Genomic DNA, 25,691 nt, shown 5'->3' on the forward strand with positions numbered 1-25,691 from the left:
TCACCACATGAAAGTCAGAATTCCTACAGGTCTGCATGGATCAATACAGAAAATGAGGTCAAATGAAAACGAGGAAAGTGTTTGCAGAGCACGTCACAGATGACAGGGTGGGGCCCTTGCTGTTGAACAAAAGCACACTTTAAGCTATCCAGACAACAGAACCAGGCAAACAGGTCCTTGCACTTCTGCCTCCAGAAACCAATTAGGGGCAATCAGCTTACTGCCTGAGCTGTAAAAGAAAAAGTAAGATCTTATCTCGGAAGCAAATACACGCTCATTTCCCTTTCTGAACTTTCTAAGAGCCCAAGATGATGGCAAAGGTCAGGTTATGGACAAGTCCCAGAAATGTTTCAGAGGTCCTAGCCTTATTGTTGCCGTTGTCCGTGTTCTTAGATGTCACACTTAAATTGGCCTTCTAATCCCAAATCGGTACTCAGGGTGCGTGGTGATCACCGACTCCCGTGTGCATCCTGAGCCCCAACATGCATGTCCCCAGCGGAGGCTGCACAGGGTGTCACCTGCCTCCCACAGTGGGCTCCCCAGTCAGCACTGGTCCCAGGATGTGACTGTTGCAAGCCCTACCCCCGTGATGGCGGCTAGGGTTCCCGTGGCCAAGAACCTGCGCCGTGCCTTGGGAGAAACACAAGTATGACACACGCATCCTTCAGGAGTGAGTGGTGGCTCTGCTGGCCGCGAGATGAGTGTCGTGAGTCGATCTACAGCAGCAGGCGTCCCAAAGGGCATGTGCTGATTGGCAGAATGACAGGCACCTCGAAGTCCGCCAGGTCAGGGATGAGGTGTGCGGGGGACGCAACTCCCACATTCCCTAGACGAGGAAGGGACGTTGTTCTGTTGGAAAAGCAGAGTGTAGGGAGTGCAGAGTGAGGACAGGCGCTCAGTCCCAGGCGGTGAAGAGCCTCCAGCCCTGCCCCCACTGGGGTTGGGGGTACTCAGCCTCGTTCTTTTTACTGCTCAGACTAGCAGCAACCTAAAGGGGAGCCTCCCTGAGTGACAGGGCTCAAACTGTGTTTGTCACTGAAGGTGGCCCTCCTTCCACAGCAGGCTGGGTGTTGTGGGGACGAGCAGCCACTTCTTCCAGGATGGCCCGAGCCTGCCTGGCACACTGGTCACCCCAGGCTCGCTCCCCCGGTCCCAAGGCTGTGACACCCCCCTCACCCTCTGTTCTCTCTGCACGCAGCCTAGTCAGCATGAACGCCAGTGAGTTCCGGAGGAGAGGGAAAGAAATGGTGGATTACGTGGCCGACTACTTGGAAGGCATTGAGGGGCGTCAGGTCTACCCCGACGTGGAACCTGGCTACCTGCGAGCGCTGATCCCCGCTGCGGCCCCACAGGAGCCAGACACCTATGAGGACATCATCAAGGATGTGGAGAAGGTCATCATGCCGGGGGTAGGAGCTCTGCCTGCGCACGGGCGTTCCTGCTGAAGCTGGACATGCGCCTCTTGTTTCTGGCGCACAGCAAAGGCCCAGAGGGCTCAGGTCACACATGTCCCACAGCAGCGAGGACACCCTTCCCTGAGGTCCCTGGGGGGCTAGTCTCTGTCTGCAGTCCCCCCACCTGGAGCCTGACCTCATGTGCGTGTTGGAGGAACAGGTCCTGTGGGCCTCATGCAGGATCAGAGGCAGACGTGGAGAGGAGCTTTGTGGGCCGCCTGGCCAGCTCCTCCTCAGAGGCTCACAGCCCATACTGGCCAGGTTGCCGCAGAGGAGCCAAATAGAGGCAGCCGGGGCCACTGTCCTCTGAAGTGGGCAGCAGGGGGCACGCCCCCAGAGAGAGCCTCTCTCCTGCTCTGTGCTTCCGTAATAGGACTTCCTGCCTGGGAGCCCAGTGCTGCAGTTTCTGGAGCAGGGGCTGACCTGGCCTGCCATGAGGGCAAAGTCCCCACCTGGTGGCAGAGTTGGCCCCTTCTACAAGACACAGGCCCATGATGCTCAGAGAGGGAGGGATCGCGGCCCACGGAGGCCTCCCCGCCCCCACTCATTGGTTCTCTGACAGGACCAAGGGGTCCTGGGGCAGCCTGACCTCAGGGGTCAGTTCTCCCTGTTGTACTCATCATATCCTCCAGGCCCTGTCCCTGGAGTCCAGGCTCAGAGAGAAACACAGGGCCCTGGGTATCACCTAAGGTCTTCCAGGCATGGCAGAGGTTCCCCCTGCCAGCTGGAGTAGTGGCGCAGGGCCCCGCCTTTCCTCACTCCAACGGCACCCTCTTCCTGCAGGTCACTCACTGGCATAGCCCCTTCTTCTTTGCCTACTTCCCCACGGCCAGCTCCTACCCCGCCATGCTGGCCGACATGCTGTGTGGGGCCATCGGCTGCATCGGCTTCTCCTGGGTGAGTGCGTGTGTGGCGGAGAGTGGTCCTGCCAGCAGGGCCGAGTGTGGGGACCCTGCACCCCACATGTTGAGGCAGGGAGAGGGAGGCTGTACATAAAGGCCACCTGCAGGGGGAGTGGCTGGAGAGGGCGGGGAGGAGGCTGAGGTTTTCCGGATGGCTGTCGGTGCCCACACTGCTGTCAGAAGCCCTCCGTGTCCAGCAGAGTCCCAGGCCCCTGAGGCCTTCTCTGGTCTGGGACAGCAGCATGCAGCGTGGGCTAATCCTCTGGAGCTGGAGCACCTGGCTGCTGGGGAATTGGGGCAGTGGCCCCTGGCTAACCACCTCCTTGTCCCCTCCCCAGGCTGCAAGCCCGGCCTGCACAGAGCTGGAGACGGCCATGATGGACTGGCTGGGCAAGATGCTGCAACTGCCGGACGCATTCTTGGCTGGGAGTGCTGGAGAAGGGGGGGGTGTGATCCAGGTGAGGGAGGCTTCCACCAGTCCTGGCAGCAGGGCATCACCCTGGTACTGCAGGGGCATCATCCTGGTGCTGCAGGGGCATCACCCGGGTACTGCAGGGGCATTACCCTGGTGCTGTAGGGGCATTACTCTGGTGCTGCAGGGGCATTGCCCTGGTACTGCAGGGGCATCACCCTGGTACTGTAGGGACAAGGTATTGGTTTGGTTCTGGTTCCACAGCCTTTCCTGGACCCTGGCTGGCCGTGGTATAGAACAGCGGCTCCTGCAGCAGGTGCCTAGGATAGAACAATGGCTAATGTTTCCAGGGAACAGGCTGAGCATTGGTGCCACAATTCTCATGATGTTACTGTGACTCTGGCTGATTTGATGACCTTGTGTTGTGGGGAAGAGAAACACAATTTTGAAGAACTTACGCTGGCTCCCAGCAGGGTCAATGTAGACTGTGCAGAACAGTCCATAAAATGCAGCCCGTACTCCCCTCCTCACCGCAGCTGCCTGTCCTGGGCTCGGGCAGCTCGGGTCATGCTGGGACAGTCCTGGTGGGGGAGCAGGTCCCTGGAGACTGTCGCATAGGACTCCGTGGACTTTCCCGGTTCCCTGGTAAAGAAGGTGCCACCACTGTGCTGGGTGTGTGAGTGGACAGTGGGAAAGCACATGTGGCCTCGAGGGACTGGCCTCTCCGAGGCTCTGGGAACCAGCTAAGGCCATGACTGCTCCACTCCTTAAACTAGTGGGAACGGTGAGGCACGGGCTTAGCTCTCAGCCCTGACACACCAGGTCTGGGTCCGGAACCCACGGACCCGGCTCTGGGCTGGAGGAAGCAGGGTGTCTACTTACTGTTGCTTGGCTCTCAGGGCAGAGCTGGCCTGCAGCTGTGCCCACGTGACCAGCTCCAAGGCCCGTAGGGGGAGTTGACCTTCTCCTCTCTGCCTTCAGAGGCTTGTGCTGTCCCCATGTCCCCTCTGTCCGCCAGGCCCAGCGAGTCCTCCTCTTTGGCCTTCTTGTTGGTCACAGATCAAAAGCAGGACCCTACCCCTGGGATGTGTGTGATTGGATGGGTCCCCCCAGCTAAGCCAAGATCATCTCCCCAGGTTGAAATGCACTCCACCGAGCAGCAAAGTCCCTCTACAAAGGGGGATGGCAATGTCCTGGGTGTGAGACCTAGAATGGTGTGGGGGGAGGTGTGTTTTTATGCCAACTGCACACTCACCCCCAGAGCTGCCAGTTCCACAGGCCTGGGCCTTGCTTTACTCCCTGCAGCGAATGCCAGTGAGCCAGCCTGGAAGCCCTGATGGCCAGCTGCCACCTCTCTGGCCAGTAGGCAAGTGGCCAGGCTTGGACCCCCTCCTTGGGACTCTCGCCCATCCTGGTCTGGCTGTCTCGTGCCCTGTCACCCACAGTGGTTGTGAGGGGTGAGCAGCTGAAAGTGAGACCCTGGCTTTGCTGTGCGCGGAGCTGTGACAGAGGTTGGGACCCCGGCGCGTTCAAGGCGAGGACTTTAGCCGCCAGGCCACGCCGCCGGGCCCCATGCACTGGGTTTCACTGGAGGACAGCAGGCACCCGGTGCAGCCAGCCGTGGGCAGTAATCTGTTCCTGGGTGGCGAGGCTGCCAGCCTACGTTATTGATCCCCACAGAGCTGCAACCGCCGGCACAGGGCAGGCGTCTGGGACAGACGGCAAAATCCCTGGGAAGCCAGGCACACGTGGCTGTGAAAATGCTCCCTTAATTGGGTTAGAAAGCTCTTGTGGAAGAAAAGCCAATTTCTCAAGCAGGAAATGAAGAGGCGGCCACAGGGCGGGGGTAGGGTGACGGCCCACAGCATAGGTCTCCTATCCGTGCCGCTGCCAGCCGGCTCTCCATGGCAACCTCCTGCCGAGCGCCTGAAGCAGAGCCATGGAGCCGGCCGAGGGGTCACGCTGCAGGCTGCGGGCCCGCTGGCTCACTGGGGCTCTTGCTGTCCTGGTGCTCCCAACACTTTACATCCTCAGGCTTTGGGAAAACACTTGTTGCTGACCGCAGAACAAACTCCTCCTGAGAAGTGGACCGAGCCGGAGAGGAGCCCCCGGGCTGGTGTTAGCGCCACAGCCCTCTGCAGGCTGGCCCTCAGTAGCCTGTTCGCATCAGACACAGCCAGATGCCAGGAGAGTCGGCCTAAGAACCCCGTTTCAGCAGTCTCCAATTCATTGGTTTCAGAGGCATGAGGGTTTAGGGCCTGCGCATTAATGCTGTTGGGGAGAGAATTCAGCCCACAGAGAAAGAGCTGGAAAGGAATCTGCAGTACGCTCTGGGGGCGAGAAGCCATGCCCTGACTCTGTAAACATGGCTGGGGCATGCTGGGCCAGCCCCCTGGGATGGACAACTGCGTGGTAGCCCTGGAAGCAGCGGCCAGGCCCGTGGAGCACGGCTCACTGGACACACGTGGTGATGCATGGCCCGGCCGTGCAGCCAAGGCTCTGGGCTGGAGGCTCACATGGGCTCTTCTCTCGGGTTTAGGGCAGTGCCAGTGAGGCCACCCTGGTGGCCCTGCTGGCTGCTCGCACCAAGGTGATCCAGCGGCTGCAGGCGGCATCCCCTGAGCTGACGCCGGCCACCATCATGGACAAGCTGGTGGCCTACGCCTCTGATCAAGTGAGTGTTGTGTGTGGGTGTGGGGGAGGAAGCCCTAAACCTCTCAAGATCTGAATGTCTTGGTGGAAGTCAGATGCACAAGCCATGCAGTACCAGGGTCTGTGTGCTCTCCCTGCCACAGGGAGGAGTGTAGCCGGGCTGCCCAGCACCACGCTGAGCGCCTACCGCTGTGGCTGCCAGGACATGGGCCTGGCCTCAGACACCAGCTCTGCTGTTTGAAGTCCTGGGACCCCGTGCCGCACAGCTAAACCTGCTCACGGGGCAATGGCTGCAGATCAGAGGGCTGTGGTGCCCAGGCTTTGCCAACTCCCTCACATCCACCCACAGTGCAGGAGCCCAGACTCCATCTCCACATGTTCCTGAATCCCACCAAAAAGGTGAACATCCTCCCCAGTGCCAGCCCAGCCCGCAGCCCAGCCCCCAGCCCAGCCCCCTGCCCAGCCCCCTGCCCAGCCCCCAGCCCAGCCCCCAGCCCAGCCCCCAGCCCAGCCCCCAGCCCAGCCCCTGCCTCACTAAAGCTGAAACTGAGATTCCTTGTAACTCCACCCAAGCTGAGGCAGGAGAGCCTCCAGGAGCTCCGCCCTGCTCTGCAGTGACAGGAGCAGGCTCAGGCGCTCCCCACAGAGCCCAGGCCTGAGGCTCTTGTGCGGGCTCAGCTGCACCCATGCACCTCTGTGCCCATTGTCTCTGCAGGCACACTCGTCCGTGGAAAGAGCCAGCCTGATTGGTGGAGTGAAGCTGAAGGCGATCCCTTCCGATGGCAGCTTCGCCATGCGGGCATCTGCCTTGCAGGAGGCTCTGGACAGAGACAGGGCGGCTGGCCTGATCCCCTTCTTCGTAAGTGCCCGCCCACCACGTGTGGAGTGAGTGTGTGCGTGCGTGTGGACATGCTGAGTTCGCTCTGGGCGTGAACTTGTTGATAAGTAAACTCGGGTTCTTAATATCAAATGTTGGAACATTCCACTAAAAATTACATGGAGAGCCTTTCACTGTTGCTGATTCCCCCTGTCGCCCCGACTCGTGGTACAGTCACCCATGGTGACACCCAGATATGCCTCCTGCTGTCCCCTGTGGATAATCTCACCTCTGAGCCCTCCCAGCTCCTGGTCTGCTTCCCACCCCCACAACCCTGCCCTTGGGAGGACCTCAGACGTGTAATGCTTTGAGAGCAGTGTTCTGCCTCTGCCTGGAGACCCCCGAGCTGTTGTGTGTCAGGGCCCACAGCTTTGGTTTCTGTGTGTGGGGACATGGTGCCCCAGGACCTGAACCAAAGCTGGGGTGTCCACTTGATGACTGGTGGGCGGGGCAGCTGTTTCCACTTTTTGGCTGTGACTGTGAGGGGCTAGGTATTCGGTGGGCATCTGTTTTCATTTCTGAGATGAGTGTTACACTTAGCTACACTGCGAGTCATTTTACACTTTACACTTAGCTATGCTGAGACGCTCCTGACAAGGGCAAATGTTTGTAGCAGTTAGGACCTTGCCTGGGCTGCAGGGCCTGGCCTGGGTTCTTCCGTCTTTCCGTTTGATCACACCTCAGGCACCAATGGATCCTTTCATCTCTCTGCAGTTTTTCTTTTCCCATGGAGTCACATTGCTGCTGGAAATATACAGGGGATGGTCGTATCTAGTGAATTCCTTTCACTGAGCAACAAGTGTTCATATACCCTCAGCATCTTTTCGCGCTTGCTGGCATAACTTTCCATATGTGGATGAGCCAAGACATCTTGGTGGCTTCCACACTTTGGCATTATTAGTAAGTGGCTCTGCACAGATGCCGTGGGCTTCTCTGTGGCTGAGCTTTTGTTCATCTGGGTGAGCACCAAGCAGGAGAACTGCTGGCTACTTGGATAAAAGTGTCTAGTCCATAAGAAACAGCCGGCCTCTTCCCAAGTGGCTGGACCACTGCTACATTCCCAGGACTGCTGATGGCTGCTCTCCCATATCCTTGCAAGTGGTTTTGAACATGGAAATTCCAACACGTAGCTTCTGGCTTCAATTTGAAGTCCCCCACAACGGTATGGGATGCTGTTAATATTCTCATTTGCCGTATGGATGCCCTCTTTCCAGAGATGGCATCTCAGATGCTTCGCTTCAGCCCTGGCACTCTCTCCTGTGAGTGGCTGGGGTGCCTTTCCTTGGGCCAGCACCGCCATCTCCCAGGGTCAGCAGGACTGGTGTGGGCATGCCAGGCACTCCAGTGTGGGCACAGTGTCCTGATAGAATCCCCTTCCCTTGCTTGCTTCCTGCTAGGAGGGAGCAGCACAACTCTCCTAAGAGTAGGTTGTTGAAGACGTCTAGGGGTGAAATTCACTCTCGGTTGGGTAAAGCTACACGGGTAAATCTGGGAGCCTCGGGGAGTGTATCCTCTGGAGGGGAGTGGGAAGCTGTCTGGCAGTTCACACAGGCAGGTGGCTCTGGCTGTAGAGCAGAATCCTGCACATCACTGTTGTTGGAGGGCAGCCCTTCCCCCCTTGATCTCGATAGGCACCCGGGACGGGCCTCACCCAGGATGGGTCTCACCTGCGCTCTGTCCCAGGACCGGGCTGCCTCTGGAGACTGTGCCTCTGCTGCGCACATAAACACAGTGATGCTCTCTGAGGGGTGCAGGGCAGCATGGGGCTCACCTGGCAGGTGCCAAGCTGGCCATGGGGCAATGAGGACAGCCCAGGCACAGGCCACATGGGCAGGAAGCCTGTGGAAGCTGAGCTGGGGGCCTGTGCTGCCCTGTCCCTGCCTCCCCCATACAATGTGATTAAGCCCGGCAGTGCAAGGAGCACTCAGGCTAGTGTGGGCATGAGCGAGGCTGAGCCGCGTCATCACAGCCGGAGCACAGCAGGTTCTGGGAACCAGGACACATGCATCGCTGCTGGGCGCCTCCCTGACAGGCCACCTGGAGCACACCCCATCCAGCTCCAGGCCTGTCTGCTGGCTTCCCCCAGGACTATACCTTGCCCGGATTTGCTCATAGGCCCACGGTGGGGAGGGTCAGGCTCTGGGCTTCAGGGGCTCTGTCTGCTCCAGATGTGGCATGATGATCCATGCTAACCAAGCCTGGGCCCACAAGTCTCCCATGGGTGAGGGTCTTCATGAAGGTGCCACATCAGGGTGTAGGTGCCAGGTGGGTGAGATCTGCTGAGGGTAGGAGGCAGGCAGCCAAGGGCACCTTGACCACAGCAAGACAGGGTTTTACTGGTTTTGCAAACATGCCTCATGAGCAGATCACAAAAGAAATCAGTTGTTAAACAAAAACCTATGTGCAGAGCCGTAGACTCACGGAGATCCCGGCTCATCCCAGGAGAGAAGCAGTCGGTATCCGGTGAGCACATTCAGGACTGTCCTCCATGTTCCCATGACAGGTAGAAGGCAGTGTTCATGAGGAGACAGGTATTTTTGCATTTGGTTCAACCAGTATTTAAGTAAGAAACTAAAGGAATTGTTAAACGACGGATGCACGACTCCTAAGAGACTCAAAACCTAGAACATGAAATCGTAAGCAGTTTGGTGTGATTGAGTCCTTCTGTGTTTATCTGATGGGGAGAGAGAGGGGAGAGAATGAATCTTGCGCCTGTTGGCTCAGCCCCACGTGGCCACAGTGGCGTGGTCAGAGCCAGGAGCAGGAGCTCCTCTGGCCCCATGTGGGCGCACTGGGGTCAGCCTCTGCTGTTTCTCTAGTTTATTAGGAAGGAGTTGGTTTGGAAATGGAGCAGCCTGGATGCAAACCTGTGCGCATGTGTGATGCTGTTTCCTAGCTGTGTATTTGGACTACTCATTTTCTGACAGAAAATGTATTTGAAATGGTTCAGAAAGTGCTTTCCAGAAAGCATTTTAGGATCTGTTATATCAGGGTAAATTATAAATACCAGAGAAAAAACCACAATGAAACTTGAACACCTTCTGCAAGATCTGTGATGAGAAAATCAGCCCCGTGGAGAAGGCCTGCTGGCTGATTCAGGCAGGACAGACGCAGGGAGGCACGGAGGGACCGGGTAACCAGAGAACACGGCAGCCTGGGGCAGTCAAGCCCGCTGCACCTGTCAGGTGGGCAGGTCCAGCAAAGGGCTGAAGTCCAGCAGCAGACATTGGCCCACGGCTGCACCATCAGCCCAGCTCCTTCTACCAGAGGGCATGGCTTCACGTCTGTGTCCTAACCCTGTCTCTTCACATGCACACACAGGCACACACCAGGTCTACACGGCAAGGTCTGGTAAATTGTCCCATGTCCTGTAAAGTAAAATGCAGGATTGTATTGGTGCGCTTGGGTGCTTTGTGGGAGCCCCCGTGTCCACCTCACTGGCTTCCACACACAGGCCTGTGGGGCTGCTTCCACCCAGGGACTGTCCCGTTCTCTGGGCTGGCAGCACAAGGTGGGGCTGGGGGGGGGGGGCTGCAGCCATGGCTCCTGGACTAAAGTTGCCTCTGCTCTGCTCTCCAGGTGGTGACTACGCTGGGGACCACCTCCTGCTGCTCCTTCGACAACCTCCTGGAAGTGGGCCCTGTCTGTGAGTACTGGTGTCCCCGAGCCTCTGCCTTGGCTGTCTTTGTCACACAGATCTCACTAGCTCGCGCTTACACAGACTCAGAATCCTGGCTCACTGAACCAGGGTGGTGCACAGCTAGACTGACACCCCGTTGGTCCGCAGCAGCTGCGGGTGTGGGCCATGCTGCAGAGGTCTACAGGGCAGGCAGACATCAGCATCGGCTGCTGCACCCTGGTGAGAGCCCCTCGAGCCTGAGCCAGTGCACGGCGAGAACTGCCTGTGTGACTTTGAAACGTCTGGAAGTCGCAGTTGTGCTCCATACATAACCCTGGCTTCTCGTACCCTGGGGCTGCACGAGTTGGGTGGGGCAGGGTGCCCGTTCCCCTCCCATGACCGTGCTGACATGCAGGAGGCTGGGAGACAGACCAGCCCTCATAGAATGGTGGCTGCCCTGTTGGCTGGCGCCATCCCCTGGGCCCCTGGAGGCCTAAGAACTCAGTGTCGTGCCAATGGCCACCAGATACACCCCCAGGGCTTCAGCTTCAAGGGCTGCAGTCTTCAGGTGCGCGGGCCATGGTGACTCATCCGGGAGCCAGCGTTGGCCCTCGCCTGAGCAGGAGGCAGTAGCCTGTAGTGTCCCAGCAAGCAGGCAGGGAAATGAGACAGGCTGGCTGGGAGCACCCTGGATCCCCCAAGAGAGATAGGATCTTGCAAGTGTCCTGGGGACAAGCTGGGTGCAAGGGAGGGGGCGCTGACCTTGTATGTGCTGGAAATGGGTGCTGCTCACCCAGCCTCAACCCTCCCCAGATGAGGCAGGGACCCTGGCCCTAGAGCTAGCCTGGCACGATGGAAAACAGATGCCCTCACTCTATGGGGTGGGGCGCAGGAGTGGCACCAGAACCCTCCTCAAGAGATGTGCGTGGACAGTCAGTGACGAGCAAGCGGAGGCAGCCCCAGGTGGGCGGCACAGGGTGAGGCGGCTGGAGGGGAGAAGTTGGCGGGGGCCACAGGTGCCACATGCGCCCAGCTGACCCAAGCCAGCAGGGCGGTGATGAGGTTGGGCGGGGAGAGTCGGTGGCCCTGTGGTGTGAGGAGACTCACCTGCTGCTCCTGGCTGCAGGCAACCGGGAGGACCTGTGGCTGCACATTGATGCTGCCTACGCCGGCAGCGCCTTCATCTGCCCCGAGTTCCGGCCCCTTCTGAACGGTGTGGAGGTAGGCACTTCCCTTTGGCCAGGTCCTGCTTCTAGCACCAGTGTCTCACCCTCCTTGAGCTCACTCCGCTGCGGTCTGTGTTGGCCAGTCAGTGCAGGAGTTCATGGGAATGGTCTCTGGGCTGTGGCTGCGGCTTCCCGGCACACAGCCTGTCTTCCTGCAGACCTAGGAAAGCAACCCCGACTCGGTGCACACCCCATTTCTTTTTGAGAAACATAATCAAATTCTCAGCCCAGTTCTGTGCCCGCACTGCATCTCAGGACCCATGATGTGACCCAGGGCCACCACTCCATGTGTGGGCCCAGAGGGGGTTTCTGACTCTAGCAGCATTTCAGGGTTGGTGATCTGTCCCTGGGACATTGGTCCCGGGCCCCAGGAACTCAAAGATAAGAGCAGTGAAGGGGCCAGAGGCCGTGGAGGGCTGCACAGGAAGGAGATACTGAAGCAGGGGCTCATGTGGCCTGGCCTGCAGGGACTGCAGGCGTGGGTGCTCGAGCCCTGGGGCTGAGCCTGGCCTGGCCTGCAGGCGTGGGTGCTCGAGCCCTGGGGTTGAGCCCGGCCTCGTCCTGGAGGCCGCAGCACAGATCCTCCATGGGTTTGTTGCAGAGAGCATCCCGCCAAGGGCTCAGAAGCTGCTTCTGCTTGCCAGGGCCTTCTGACTTGCTGTGGCTCGGGAACCTGCCCTGAGGCCTCCCTCTGCCCAGCTCTTTCCCTAAGATGCCCAAGAGGTGAGCGACAGGTGCAGAATCCAAGTGGCGGAGACTCGAAATGCTGCATGTGCAGGCTGCTCTGACGTCACCAGTGAGACGCTCAGTGCACAGTGGGAAATCCACCCCGCACCTGTGCTTCCTGCACCGTACATACTCCACCATTGCGTCAGGCAGGCCTTAATGCTAAGTGAATGCCGTGTTTAGACCTGAGTCCTCACCCCCTGGTGTGCCGTATTGCAGTTTCCCTAATACCATGGAGCCCTTAGTACGCAGACACTCATGACGCAAGCATGGGCTAGGGACAGGCATGCCCTCTGCCCACCACCTGCCATGGGCTTTCATCTTCTGACCAACCTGCTGTGCCCCTCGGTGGCAGACACAGGTCTCATGGCCAATAAGGGATGCATCCCCGCTCTCCTTGGATCGTGGGTCGGATAAGGGCTGTAATATCCTGCCTGGGCCGTGGTTGGGGGAGATAAGAGCCAGTGCCCCTGTCAGCCACGCTGCTGGGTAATGAAAGCAGTTTAAACAGATCAGCCCCAGAGGAGTGAGCTAATAAAATGCCCGGCAAACAAAGCTTCCCTTTAACCTTTTGTTTCCTTCTATCAACAAATGCACCTCACTGTAATATCCTGTCTCCTCAAAATTTCATTTATGGAAGTGGGAAAGGAAATGAGGCTGCCGCTCCAGAGGGGGCTGGGTGGAAGGTGGCTGTCACTGGCTGGCGCCCGCCTGGCTCTGCACTCAGCCACAGACCCCAGTGGGAAAGCACCTGCAGAGGGCTAAGAGCTTGCCTCTGTGAGACCGCAGTCCTTTCAGTCAGGGACCATGTCCCCAGTCCCACAGGTGGTGAGGAGCCAGGATGCACACGGACATGCTGGCGAGCCAGGGCAGGGTGCAGGACCAACTCCTCGGCCCCTCTTTGCACGTGAGCTCCCGTGGTCCTGCTGGAAAACGAGGCCGCACCAGAGGCCATGGTCACCTGTCGTGGCTCACTGTGTGCAGCCAGGGAGCTAGCAGCTGCCAGGAATGTCATGTGTCCGAGTCGTCTTTCAAACCACAGAGCACACAGGCCAGTAGCAGGGGTCGGGGAGAAAGCACGGCAATTTTAGCAGAAGAGCTAAGCAGTTCAGTGACAAAGGGAGTTCATCTCTACTGCCTGCTGGCTGCGAGGGTGTCCCCTGCTCGTTGTTCATGCTGATGTGTAATATGAACTCCAAGAACTTGACCAGCTACCGCAGTTGAAGGAGCCACAGAGAGGAGGTGCTTACTAGTCCAAGAAGCCCCATTTCTGCATGCAGCACTGGGCATTCCGAACACTGCGGTCCTGGCGCATGGGCGGGGGCGTGGCTGGGGTGGGAGTGGCTGTGGGTTCTGCCCGGACTGAGGGCCTGTAGCTAAGACGTTCCCTCTGCCTTGCTGTTGTTGCTCTGCAGTTCGCAGACTCCTTTAACTTCAACCCACACAAGTGGCTGCTGGTGAACTTCGACTGCTCCGCCATGTGGTGAGTGCGGCTTTGCAGGAGGGCCAGAGCAGGCCTTCAGTGCTGTCTGACTTCTCCTGACCTGCCCTGCGGCCAGCTTTGGTCTGCGCCCTGTGGTTGTGACTGGTGCGCATCTGTGGAGAGGGCTGAGGGCGAGTGTGCAGTGACGAGTGCAAGGACACGGCGTGGAGCTCAGCTGCTTGGGTAGTGTTTTTGGATATGTAATCAATTGTAATTGAATGCTGAGTTCAAGTGATGGCGGCCTGAAAGCATTTGGTAAGGGAAAGTTCGGTGTGTGTGTGTGTGTGTGTGTGTGTGTGTGTGTGTGTGTGAGAGAGAGAGAGAGAGAGAGAGAGAGAGAGAGAGAGAGAGAGGTGGGCCTGCCCCTGAGGAATCTTCCTGGAAGCACTTGGTAATGTTCCTCACCACTTTGGGTGCATGTGGAATGAGGAGATGGTCCCGAGCTGCAGATGGTGACCCTGCGTCACAGGGTGAGGTGGCGACCCTGGAGGCCAGCCTGCGTCATGCCTTGGAGGCAGGCGTCAGTCCAGCAGACACCTGGCCCGGGACTTGCAACAGTGTCACATGACTGCCAAAGTTGCGGAATGTTCCATGAGTGCTGTTGAGATTGTCACCTGGTTGGATGAGGGCTTTCCAGCCACAGACAGCGGAAGCAAGCCGAGCTTGTGCGGGGCAGTTAGGCCTGGCCCCTGCTTGGCCACCCTGGCCTAGCCACCCTCTCAGGGGCTACCCTCAGCTTCTGAAATGCCAGTGTGAAAGCTGGCAGGCGGTGGGCAGCTCAGACTGCATGTGGTCTGGAGGAAAGCTTTGGCTTTTGTGAAGTGAGTGTTCCGCTGTGTTCTGACAGCTGTGCTCTCTGGAGGTGACATGCTAAGGCCACTTGGGTGGCCACTTGACGCCTCCCACCGAGTCTCAGTGTTGAACATGGAAGGGTTACATGAGTGCGTGGTGTACCTGTGACTGTCAATCTGCAAAGGCAGAGGAGGGACATAGAGGGATATCTAGAGTCCTCCTCCTCCTCCCCAGGACGTGTGTGTGGTGGTATAACAGCGCACACCCCTCGCTCCCAACCTAGTCGTCTTACAGACCGCCATGGAGCACACAGGGAGGTCCACATTTGATGACATAGTACAGGTGACGCCAGGTCTCCTGGTACCCAAGGCGGCGTGCTGTGACACAGTGAGGTGACACAGGGTGTGCTGTACCTGCGCTCCCCTTCCAACTGCCAGCCTCCCTCAGGTCCATGTGCTGCCCAGGGTCATTTCCTTGGGACCTGGTCCCTGCACTGCTCTGTGGGCCTGGTGTGGCTGGGCTTTCCCAGGGACTCACACTGTGGCTCAGGTTGAGAGTGCCATGCACAGGTGGCCCAGAAACAGCGGTGCCGTGATAAGGTGTGGGATGAGGGACAGAGATGCAAGGGGACACCTGGGAAGGCCCAGGAGCTCCTGGTGAGAGGCCAGCAGCTGCCCTTGCCCTTGTGGCTGATGGCAGGTGGGGACAGGTGTGTCTTCAGTGACCTGGAGCCAAGGGCAGCATGGCAGAGGAGCAGAGCCAGTGCCATGGTCCTTGTGGGTGTAAATGTGGTCTATATAAGCTGAGGAACAGGCAGCTCTGCTTAAAAACAGTCTCTTTGTTGGAATGGCAGAGTGACAGGACGCTCCATCTGCCAGCTCAGGTGCTCCCAATGTCAGGAGTGGGAACGCCAGCCGGGTCAGAGGGAGCACCGACTCCAATGCTGGCTCTGCCACCCCCTCCCCCTTCCCGGGAGCACCAGCAGACCTGCAGGAAGGGGAGGAGCCAGGACTTGAAGCAGCCACTCCCTGCTGAGAAGTGAGCCTGCCCCAACTGTGCAGCTTTCCATAAGAGCCCCTGAAAGTACCTGCTTTCTTTCCCTCCCGTCCTCCTTCTCTTCCTTCCCAGATTTACAGTCACAGACACACCACACACACACACGCACACACACTCACAGATCACACACAGAGTACACTCACAGATCACACACACACATACACTCACAGATCACACACACACGCACACACACACTCACAGATACACCACACACACACGCACACACACTCACAGATCACACACACACATACACTCACAGATCACACACACACACATACACACACTCACAGATCACACACACACACACACACACACACTCACAGATCACACACGGATTACACACTCACATATCACACACACACACATACACACACTCACAGATCACACACACACACTCACAGATCACACACGGATTACACACTCACAGATCACACACAGAGTACACTCACGGATCACACACAGATCACACACACACAGATCACACACGGATCACACACACACAGACCACACACAGAGTACACTCACAGATCTCACACACACACACACACACTCACTCACAGATCACACACGGATCACACACTCACAGATCACACACAGAGTACACTCACAGATCACACACACACATACACTCACAGATCACACACAGATCACACACACACAGATCACACACGGATCACACACACACAGACCACACACAGAGTACACTCACAGATCACACACACACATACACTCTCAGATCACACACACACACACACTCACAGATCACACTCACAGGGATCCTCCATCTGCGATATCAGCCCTCAATCACCATGAATGCCAGGGCTGAGCCAGGCCTCTCACCAGTGTGGCAGAGGTCCACAGCCTGGGGTAGCCGATTCTCCGGGTGTAGGAGCAGGGAGGGGGGTCATGAATTCAGCACTCAGGGGACCAGAGGTAAGGAATCTGGAATGTTCTGGAGGCCCCAACAGTTCTAGGTATTCAAAGAAAGCAACAGCTGGAGTCTTACCATCTCCCTGCTCCAATGGCCAAAGCGGGATAGAAATGGGCTTTTGTGACTCACTGCCTTGCTTGTGTTCCTTGAAAGAAGAACCGTCTCTTCTTCATTTAATGAAATCTCACCAAGAGTTAGCCCCTTATTTATCAGAATTGTTTTGGTAAGAAGGCACGCAGTACTGGAGCCAGGCCCTAGAAGCAGGTGCCTGAGCCAGGGAGAGCAGGAAATGCGGCCTGATCCACTTGCACCCCATCGTCTGTTCTCTCAACCCAGGGTGAAGAAGAGAGCAGACCTAACAGGCGCCTTTAAGCTGGATCCTGTTTACCTGAAGCACAGCCACCAGGACTCAGGTGAGCAGGTGCCCCCCCAGGGTCAGGGCCTCCCCTCCGGAGTTCCCTGTGCTATGGATGGGCAGGGCCCTTGGCTCTCCAGGGAGACTCCCGCCCGCAGGTGCCTTGAACCTCGGCCGCTCAGGGCAGGAACCAGGGAGGGCATCAGAACAGTAGGCACAAATGCGGGACCTTGGTCTGTCCGCGTGCTCTCCCGATTCCTGGTGGTGTCACACAGCCCCACCCCCTGAAACTGGCACTACCTCTGCTGCCTCTGAACAGCTGAGTGGCCAGCAAGAGGCTGTGGTGGGGCAAGGCGAGCCAGGACCTGGACTTGGCTGGGCCCTGGCCTCCTCCTCAGGCCCATACAGCACTGCCTGCTGTGTCCCAGCTGGGAAAGGCCTGGCAGGTGGCGGTCAGAGGGTGATGCCACCACCCCATCTTTCCTGCGTGGTGGCCATGTTGAGGCCACTATTTCCTAGCTGTGGGGGCACTTAGGAGCCCCACAAGTGTCCAGCCCATGCTCTGACATGCTCCCCAGCCAGTCGCGGCAGCCTGTCTTGGCACTCACTGCTCCCCCGCCTGAGGGCACTGGGGTACCAGTCAGCTGGGCCTCATGGGGCCCTGGGCTTCAACGCAGCAGGGACACCGGCACGTCCAGTGGCCCCTGCCATGGCCCTTGGGGTGCCCCGCTGGAGAGTGGCCATGGCCCCACTCTGAGCCCCCTGTGGAGATGGGAACCCCAGCAGGGCTCTGTCCCTTCCTGTCCTCACCACACCAGCTGCTTTGGTCTGCCCCCTCCCGGGCCCTGGGGTGCAGTGACCTGGGCACAAGGTGGGAGCTCAGTGCCCATACCTGCAGCACCCCTAGATCTGGGGCCAGCTTCCTGTCCCTCCCAGGGCTGCTCTGCCATCCACCATTTTGGCAAGTGGCACGAAGAACCTGCCTGGCCTTGCCTTTGCTCAGAACCCCAATGGGTCAAGTGTGTGGGGGCGGGCAGGCGTCCCTGCGCCCACAGGGAGCACGGTGGGGGTGGGCGGTATGGGCGTGGGCTCGGGAACTCACACCTCCTCTTTTCCATTCTCTCCAGGGCTCATCACGGACTACAGGGTGAGTGGGCGACTACGGGGCTAAGCCCAAGGTGTGAGTGGGCACAAGGCGCCTGCTTGCTGAGCCCTAACAGACCCTTGCGGTGGGCTCTGCCAGCGTGCTGAGCCCCCAGGAGGTAGGGGGATAGAAGGAAGACTCAGGGGCCGCACCCTGCCCGGGTGCACACCACTATAACAGGGCTCAGTCGTGGGCAGCTGTTCAGACTTTGCTCTAGAGGGAATGTGGAGCTCAAGGCCATGCTGAGAGGACCCTCTAGACAGAACCCGGGAAGGCCACACCCCAAGGGACGGCCCAGGGCCTGGCTGCCTGCCTGCTGTCCTCCAGTCATTCCAGCAGGGGTGCGGCTTGTAGCCGCAGGTGTCTGAGCTACAGGGGGCAAGCACCCCAGCACTGCACAGCAGCCAGCATGGCCAAGCCTCCCTCTGTGGAGTCCCTCTAGAGTGCAGGGTTGTGGAGACAGTGTCTGGATCCAGCAGCTCTATGCCGCGGAACACGGCCAGGGTGTGCATACCAGGACCAGGCAGCAAGGAGTTAGTGACAACACTTGACACTCACAGACAAACCCCCTTTCAAGACTCATGTTCCCTCTCACGACATCATTGCTAGAGGGAAACACCGCAAGAATTTCAAACCTGGTGTGTGAGGAGGAGCACCTGGCATCTCCCACCCCCACGGCCAGGGGCTGTGCGGATGCCCGAGGCCTCTCTCAGGGGCCCCAGGCTGGCTGCCTGCCATGCAGCTGGCTGCTGCTGGTCTAACGCCAGCCATACACCTCGGTCCTCGCCCGCGCAGGAAGGTCACACAGACAGAGACCCCGGGGCAGCACCTTGCTTCCACGAATGACCACACGTGGACACCTCCCATGTGTGAGTGGACAAGACCACAAATGGGGCGCCCAGGCCACAGGGCGAGGCTGTTTGCCTCATATGCTCTTCAGGCTCCCTCCCCCAGGTCTCAGAGATCATTAGAGCAGGCACATCGCTTTGTCCAGGACAGAGAGGGGCCCAGGCTCTGCTGGAAACCCCATGGTGACCAGCACACCCACCAGGACCCCAGCCCGTTTAACCAACCTACAGTATCCTGCCAACAAGCCCGGCGTGACCACATGGGGAGGAACCTAGGACCTGAGCTCATGCCTCCCCTGCCGCCACCCTCTGCTTCTGGCCCCCACCCACAGAGGGGCTGCCTTGGGCTCGGGGTTCGTCCCGCCCTGAGCAGGAGCCCAGTCTCTTGGAGCGCTGCCGGCTTCCCGCTGTGGCTGAGCTGGCACAGGTCTGACCCCAGTGCGCGTGGAGTGAGGTGGAGGGCCCCAGGCCTCCACCCTCTGTCCCTGTCATGGGACATTCTTTGCAGAGACATCTGTGGGCCCCACTGACCCCACAGTGGGAGGGGGTGAGATCACTGGAGGGGTGTGGCTCGGGCACTTGGCCATCTCCCAGGAAGCAGGTGGACCACGGAGTGGAGAAGGGAGGGCGCTGAGCTGACACCGTGGTCTCCTTGCAGCACTGGCAGATCCCACTGGGCCGCAGGTTCCGCTCCCTGAAGATGTGGTTTGTGTTCCGATTATATGGGGTCAAGGGGCTGCAGGCCTACATCCGCAAGGTGACGTGTCCTCCCTCATGGTGTCCTCCCTCACTCCCTCACGGCGTCCTCCCTCACTCCCTCACGGTGTCCTCCCTCACTCCCTCACGGTGTCTTCCCTCACGGTGTCCTCCCTCACGGTGTCCTCCCTCACTCCCTCACGGTGTCCTCCCTCACGGTGTCCTCCCTCACAGTGTCCTCCCTCACTCCCTCACGGCGTCCTCCCTCACGGCGTCCTCCGTCCTTCACTAGGCTGAGGGAGGCACACATAGGTGGGGAGCTGAGAATAGGCGGAACATGGCTCGGTGCCGGTTATGGACATGAGGTCGCTGCTTGCTGGTGACACTTGGGAAAATGACACATGTCCAGCCCCCGGAACATGATGAGAGCCACACGCAGGCCTAGGCCGAGCATGGCAGCCCGGGCCCAGCGCTGGCTCTGTCAGCCGGGGCGGGAGGTCACAGTGCTGCTCTCGCACTGGCGCTGACCAGGAGGACCCTGGGGTGGGGGTGATGGATCTGTCACACGGGGTGCTCCCGGTACTGCCCATGGGCCCAGGGTGGCCCCCAGCAATCCGGGGCAGGCAACCACAGAGAGCCCTGGGGTCTGAGAGCTACCCCCCACTCTGTGTTCAGCAGCTGGGGAAATCGAGGCGTGGCTGGGCCACCCTTTGTGGAGAGCTGCCTGTCCGCCTGTCCTCCGGCCGCTGGGATTAGAGGCTGGACAGAGGCCCCTGGGCCCACCGGGCCCTCCTACCCCTGGCCAGGACGCTGCTAAGCAGCAGAGAAGCCAGAGGCGGAGGCCTCTCTGAGGCGGGGACACACAGAGATGTGAGTAGGGACAGCCACAGACACGAGTGTAAGGATCGGGTGCCAAGGTCGGGCCAGGGGCGCCCTTGTCAGGTGGGGAATTCAGGTCCTGGGGGAAAGGCGAAGCCTTGCCCAGCGTCCTGCCTGACCTCAGGTGGCCACGGTGCTGCCTCGGGACAGGCGGGACAGGCTCCCGAGAGGCTGCCCAGGAGCTCTACCACTTCATCCACAGAAGTGCCCAGAGGGCCAAGTCCTCGGCGCCCTCTGGTGGCTCGATGACAGAATGCAGTTACCAGCCTTGGTCCAGGATTTGGGCTCACAGCCTCAGGTGCACTGCTGTTGGAGGCCCGGGCGTGTGCCCAGTATAGAAGGAGTGAGTGGTGCCCCGTGCCCCGTCGAGGACAGCCTGCATGCTCTCAGTCAGTGAGACGCAGGCCGATTCCAGTGCAGTGAGTGACTTAGTTCCCAGCTCTGGTTGGTGCACACCACAGACCACAGAGCACACAGGGCTGAGGCCTGACTCTATTAGAGTTACAGTGCCACCAGGACCTTGCAGGGCAGGTTGCACACACTGTACGCCTCTTGGAGCCTCAGTTTCCACCCCTGAAAAATGGGTACAAGTCACAGTGTCCTCTGCTGCAACTGTCATGGGGACGACAGGGTGTGACACACTTGGCATGGCTCAAATTCCTCTGCAACATGTTCGTGCCACATTCCCATGAAATTATCTGAACAGGGCTAAAAACAGTGCCCTGCACAGCAAGCAGGATGCCTGGTGCCTGAAGATACCAGTCCTTTTCTTGGGGTGAGGGAGGCATGGGGAGCGCAGGTGGGTGAGAGGCTCACACACGGGGAGGAGAGGCAGGGCTGACCTCTGCCCTGGGAGCCCGGAACATGCAGGCAGCTCCTCTTTCTCCCCCAAGCATGTGCAGCTGGCTCGTGAGTTTGAGTCCCTGGTGCGCCAGGATCCCCGCTTTGAGATCTGCGCCCAAGTCACCCTGGGGCTCGTCTGCTTTCGGCTAAAGGTATGTTGCTCCCGTGGCAGGGGGACACCTCACCCATCATCTTCCTGGAGGCTGATGGACAAGGCCTGAGGGTCCTGCCATGCTGACCCCACCTGCCCCCGAGCCCCTGCAGACTCTGTGCGGGCCAGGACTGCTCCATCTCCTCCTTGCAACAGTTCCTGTTGGGCCAGCTGCCTTGTCCTTAAGATCTGCCCCAGGTTCCCACCCTGGAGGCTTTGCCCCCACACCTGCTGCAGATCGTCCTGGGGGGCTGGTCTGTCTCTCCACGATACCATGCCAGCTGCATCAGCCTGACCATGACCCTTACACACACCTGCGGATGGGATGTCTGACTGACAACACTTGCCCTCTCACAACCCCTCAGGGGCCCAACCAAGTGAACGAGGCTCTTCTGCAGAGGATAAATGATGCCAAAAAAATCCACTTGGTTCCCTGTCGCCTCCGTGACAAGTTTGTGCTGCGTTTTGCCATTTGCTCACGCACCGTGGAGTCTGCACATGTGCAGCTGGCCTGGGCACACATCCAAGAGCTGGCAACCGCTGTGCTGGGGGCAGGACCTGCTACAGGTAAGAGGCAGAGCAGGAGAGCGCTCCCACCCACTCCCTGATCCCATCCCCAGTGCTGCAGCAGCCGGAGAGGGGGCCTGAAGCTAGCACCTGGTGACCCGGAGCAGGTCTCCGTGTGCATGGCAGGCACCCAGCCATGTGAGCCACTCATATATGGCTGCCTCCCAGGCTCTGCGTTAGCACTCGGAGCCAGCAGCTAGAGCCAGGGTCAACCCTGGCAATGATGAGAGATATGGGTGTTTAGCCTGTTGTCCAACCCCTAGGCCAGTGCCTGCCCCACTAGGCTTCTTATCTTCTCATACGACGCCATCGCTCCTTTGTTTCTCAGCTGAGCACCAGTCTTACCTTCCCTTAATCAGTGCCATCAGCCGCCATCACTTCCTAGACGACACACTGGTTTTGTCATTTCTCAGATGACACCATCACAGCTTCACTTCCTACGCGATATCCGGTATCTCTAGCATTTCTTCTGAGACAGGCCCTATCTTCTCTCGTGACACTAGCGCACCGTCACTTCTCTTATGACACCACCTGTCATTTCCTTCCCCTCAGATTTTTCCATCATTACAAGCCTCTCTGTTTGCTGCTACCTGCAGACAGAGGGGAGCGGGAGGACGCACCGTGTCAGGAGGGACCTCTGCTGTGCCTAGGGACCCACCGCCACCCCTGCGTCTCCCCACTTCTCCTCGCCCTCTTCCCGCTGCCTCGTCATGGAGTTTGTGTTACTGACTGTGCACACCAGGAATGTGTCAAAGACTACATCACATGACCCACCAGCAGTTGACAAACGCACTTCTCTCTTGAGAGGCTCTCCATAGTTCCTGAAACGGGAGGCCAAAGCTACCTTCCTGGTCAAGATAAGGCCGGAACAGTGGGTTCTCCTCCCCAGTCAGGGCCTCCCCTCCCTCACGAGAGAGGGAGAGAGAGAGGTTCAAGCTCACAGTTACTCGGTCACTCTAAGTTAAAAACTCATTGTTGGGCAGAAAACCAAGCACGCCAGGCGAACACTGCCAGGCAGGCTGCCTGCAGCCATGTTTGTACACACTTAACAATCAAGGGCTACTTCCTGACCCCATTCCTGCAGCCCACAGGTGCCCAAGAACGCCCAGACACCAAGGCTCCTCTCCCCGCAGGCTGCTGTAAAGTCAGTCACCGTGCGGGAGCCTCGTGTCGCTGAGCGAGCACGACGACCAGCCCACCCCTCGGCTTTCCTTACAGGCACACACAGGTCCCAGGGGCAGCACACACTGCCCCTCTTCACAGCAAGACATTCCAGCTGACACCCATGAATGTGTTCTTGGAAAAACCAGCCCGGCAAGTCACATTCCTTTAGCTCACGTTTTTACATCACACTGCCGCCTCCCTAACAGGCAGAAGCGGCCTGCCCCTGTTCTATCCGTAACGAAGGTGCACACACAGTTCTTAGCTTTTGGATATAGCCGCGTGTCTGTGCTCTTTCTTTAACCCCGCAGAGATCAAAAGCTGAAGAGAAGAATGTCTGAAAACCAGAGTAAGAACGCACACGTCCTCCCTGTTGCACGGGCTCAGCCCACGTGTGGCGCGTGGCTTTCCCGTCACCCAGAGCTCCATGCCCGCCTGTGAACATGTGTGCTGCATGCAGAACTAACCCTCGTGGCGACAGCTTTCACTTTCTGGCTGTGATTTGGATGTTTCTGAGGCTGCCACTGGTGGACAGCAGGAAAGCCTGTGATGTCCACGACAGCCTACGCTCATGTGACCTGCAATTACACGCTTGATAAACACGCGCTGCGCAATGGCTGTGGGTCTGATTCTGCTTTCTGCCCAGCTGCTCCCACAACAGGCACGGGGTGGCTCCTGGGATGTTTCTGACAGCCTCCATGTGTGCATCATATGTTGGGAGTGGCTGGTGCTTGTCGCGCCATAAGGTCTTGATGCATTAACAGGACGCACTTCTCACTTGCTCATGACTCCAACATCTTGATTTGGAGTCAAGAGGCAGCCTGGATCCAAGCAATGAGAGCAACTTGTGCTGCTTGGTGAGCAGAGTATTGCCTGGCTGGTCTTGTAGTATCATGGTAACAAGCATTGAAGCGGGGCTCACAAACCCAGGAAGGATGTGCCACTGTCAGTCTGGGCTCCTCGCCTCGGAACAGAGCACCCGAGGCAGGCACTTGCAGGGCCAGGGATTCATGTGTGGAACTTCTGGTGCTGGAGTTCATGTTGGCAGAAGGGCAAGGGAGTGCAGGGCACTGCGTGGCCACGGACCAGGAGGTGCTTGTCCACAACTGTGCCCATGTGGCCTCTTAGGAAGCCACCGGGGTCCCACCATGGGGGCTCCATGCTAATGACCCAACCCATCACCATCCAGGCCTCATGTTTGAATGCCCAAACCATGTTTCCACAATCTTAGTACTGACTACCACCCAGCGCTAGCATCAGGAGGATGCTTCCTCCCAGATCACTCCACACAACCCAGCATTGCTGCGGTAACCTCACACTTTCAAATTCCTCCTTTGCCCAGACTGCTGCTGGCAACGGGGCTAGGTGGCACCATGGAGGTGTGGTACTGCCACCTTGCTGTGACGGACAGCTTGATCGGGATGCAGCCAGCAGCCCACGTGAGGGCTGGAAACCGTGATCCTACTGCTCTTTCTGCCTAAACCTGGCGAACATCAAGCCAGGGATTTCCTAAGCCAGGGAATCCCGATTGAGGCTGACCACATGACTGTCCCAGAGGGTGCCTGCAGGAAAGCCAAGGATGACAAGGGGGTAAGGGTGGCATTGCCAGCTGGACACTTCCTAAGGGCACAGTCAAAAGAAGGGAGAAGATGCCAGGGGAGGTGGCATCCACTAACTGCACTAACTGGAGATGGGGAGACGCCCGGCTGGACTTGGTCCAGCTCCTTGCCTGCCTGTGGGTAAGACTGCAATCAGGACAGACAGCTCAACAGAACAGCAGGATTTACTGAAAGACAAGAGACGTGCCCACCCAGGCTGGGCTCATCTTGATATGACAAGGGGCGGTGCCAGGGCAGGGCCTGGGTGAGGCAGGGCTCGGGGGGCGGGGAGGGAGGCCCAAGGAGGCAGGGCTGCCTGAGGGACAGGTGTGCTGAGCCCTCAGCTGCTGCAGCCTCGGATGAGCACAGGTGAAGGGTCCTGGCGGGCCATGTGACTTGGCTGTCGGCAGCCATTCGTTCCCCCCTCCCCGACTCCTCCAGACCCCCATCAGTGCCCGTGCCTCTTCGCTGGACTTGAACGAAGGCGGCAGATTAGAAACTGACATGTTATCTCAAGAAGCGGTGTTTAATGAAACACGTGCAGGCCAGCTAACAGCTTTTTGGTCTTCTGCTCTTCTGAACTTTATAGCTCCTCAGACATGAAATGTTAGAAAGTTTTTTTGGCCTTTGTTACTCTTTTCACTGTCAAAATATGTTTCTTCAGTATCCCTGTGTCTGCTGTCAGGACCCACCCTGGTAAGCAGCAGAAAGAAGCGGGGAGGTACGGTGCTGGGGCCAGAGGAAATCACACCCACCCGGGGCTCAAAGGACTGCAGTTGGCAAAGACTCTTCCAGAGGCCGTGAGCCTGTTTGCCATTTTTTAAAAAATTATTTTTATTAGACAGTCAGATGCACGGAGAAGAGGAGAGGCAGAGAGGAAGATCTTCCATCCATTGATTGACTCAAGTGACTGCAGCGGTCGGAGCTGAACCAGTCCGAAGCCAGGAGCCAGGAGCTTCTTCCGGGTCTCCCACATGGGTGCAGGGTCCCAAAGCCTTGGGCCACCCTCGACTGCTTTCCCAGGCCACAAGCAGGGAGCTGGATGGGAAGTGGGGCCATTGGGATTAGAACTGATGTCCAGATGGGATCTCAGTGCGTGCCAGGGGAGGATTTTAGCCGCTAGGCTATCACGCTTGGCCCATGTTTGCCATGTTACAAAAGGGTCAGTTAAGTCCCCGTGACTGGCAATGACAGGATACCCTGTAAGAAGGGCTTCAGGTGGGAATTGAGGAAGAGCAGCCCTGGGCCTTGTCGGATCCCCGCAGCCCTGCCTGTCCCACAGCCCTCAGCCCCTCAGCCCTGCCCGCCCTCAGCCCGCC

General features: G+C 58.6%; 1 protein-coding gene across 1 annotated transcript; it reads left to right on the top strand.

Annotated features, from left to right (window-relative positions):
- The first annotated feature begins 1,198 nt into the window (after positions 1 to 1,198).
- On the top strand, positions 1,199 to 23,200 carry DDC (dopa decarboxylase). Its single transcript, XM_058678156.1, has 14 exons — positions 1,199 to 1,409; positions 2,238 to 2,351; positions 2,695 to 2,814; positions 5,308 to 5,442; positions 6,136 to 6,279; positions 9,877 to 9,943; positions 11,043 to 11,137; positions 13,284 to 13,351; positions 16,467 to 16,543; positions 17,613 to 17,632; positions 19,136 to 19,234; positions 20,946 to 21,047; positions 21,412 to 21,613; positions 23,086 to 23,200. Exons 1-14 carry the CDS (start codon positions 1,209 to 1,211, stop codon positions 23,097 to 23,099), a joined length of 1,458 nt encoding a protein of 485 aa, XP_058534139.1. The 5' UTR covers positions 1,199 to 1,208; the 3' UTR covers positions 23,100 to 23,200.
- Positions 23,201 to 25,691: the final 2,491 nt, after the last annotated feature.

Source organism: Ochotona princeps, chromosome 20, assembly GCF_030435755.1.
Source record: "Ochotona princeps isolate mOchPri1 chromosome 20, mOchPri1.hap1, whole genome shotgun sequence".
Taxonomy (NCBI): domain Eukaryota; kingdom Metazoa; phylum Chordata; class Mammalia; order Lagomorpha; family Ochotonidae; genus Ochotona; species Ochotona princeps.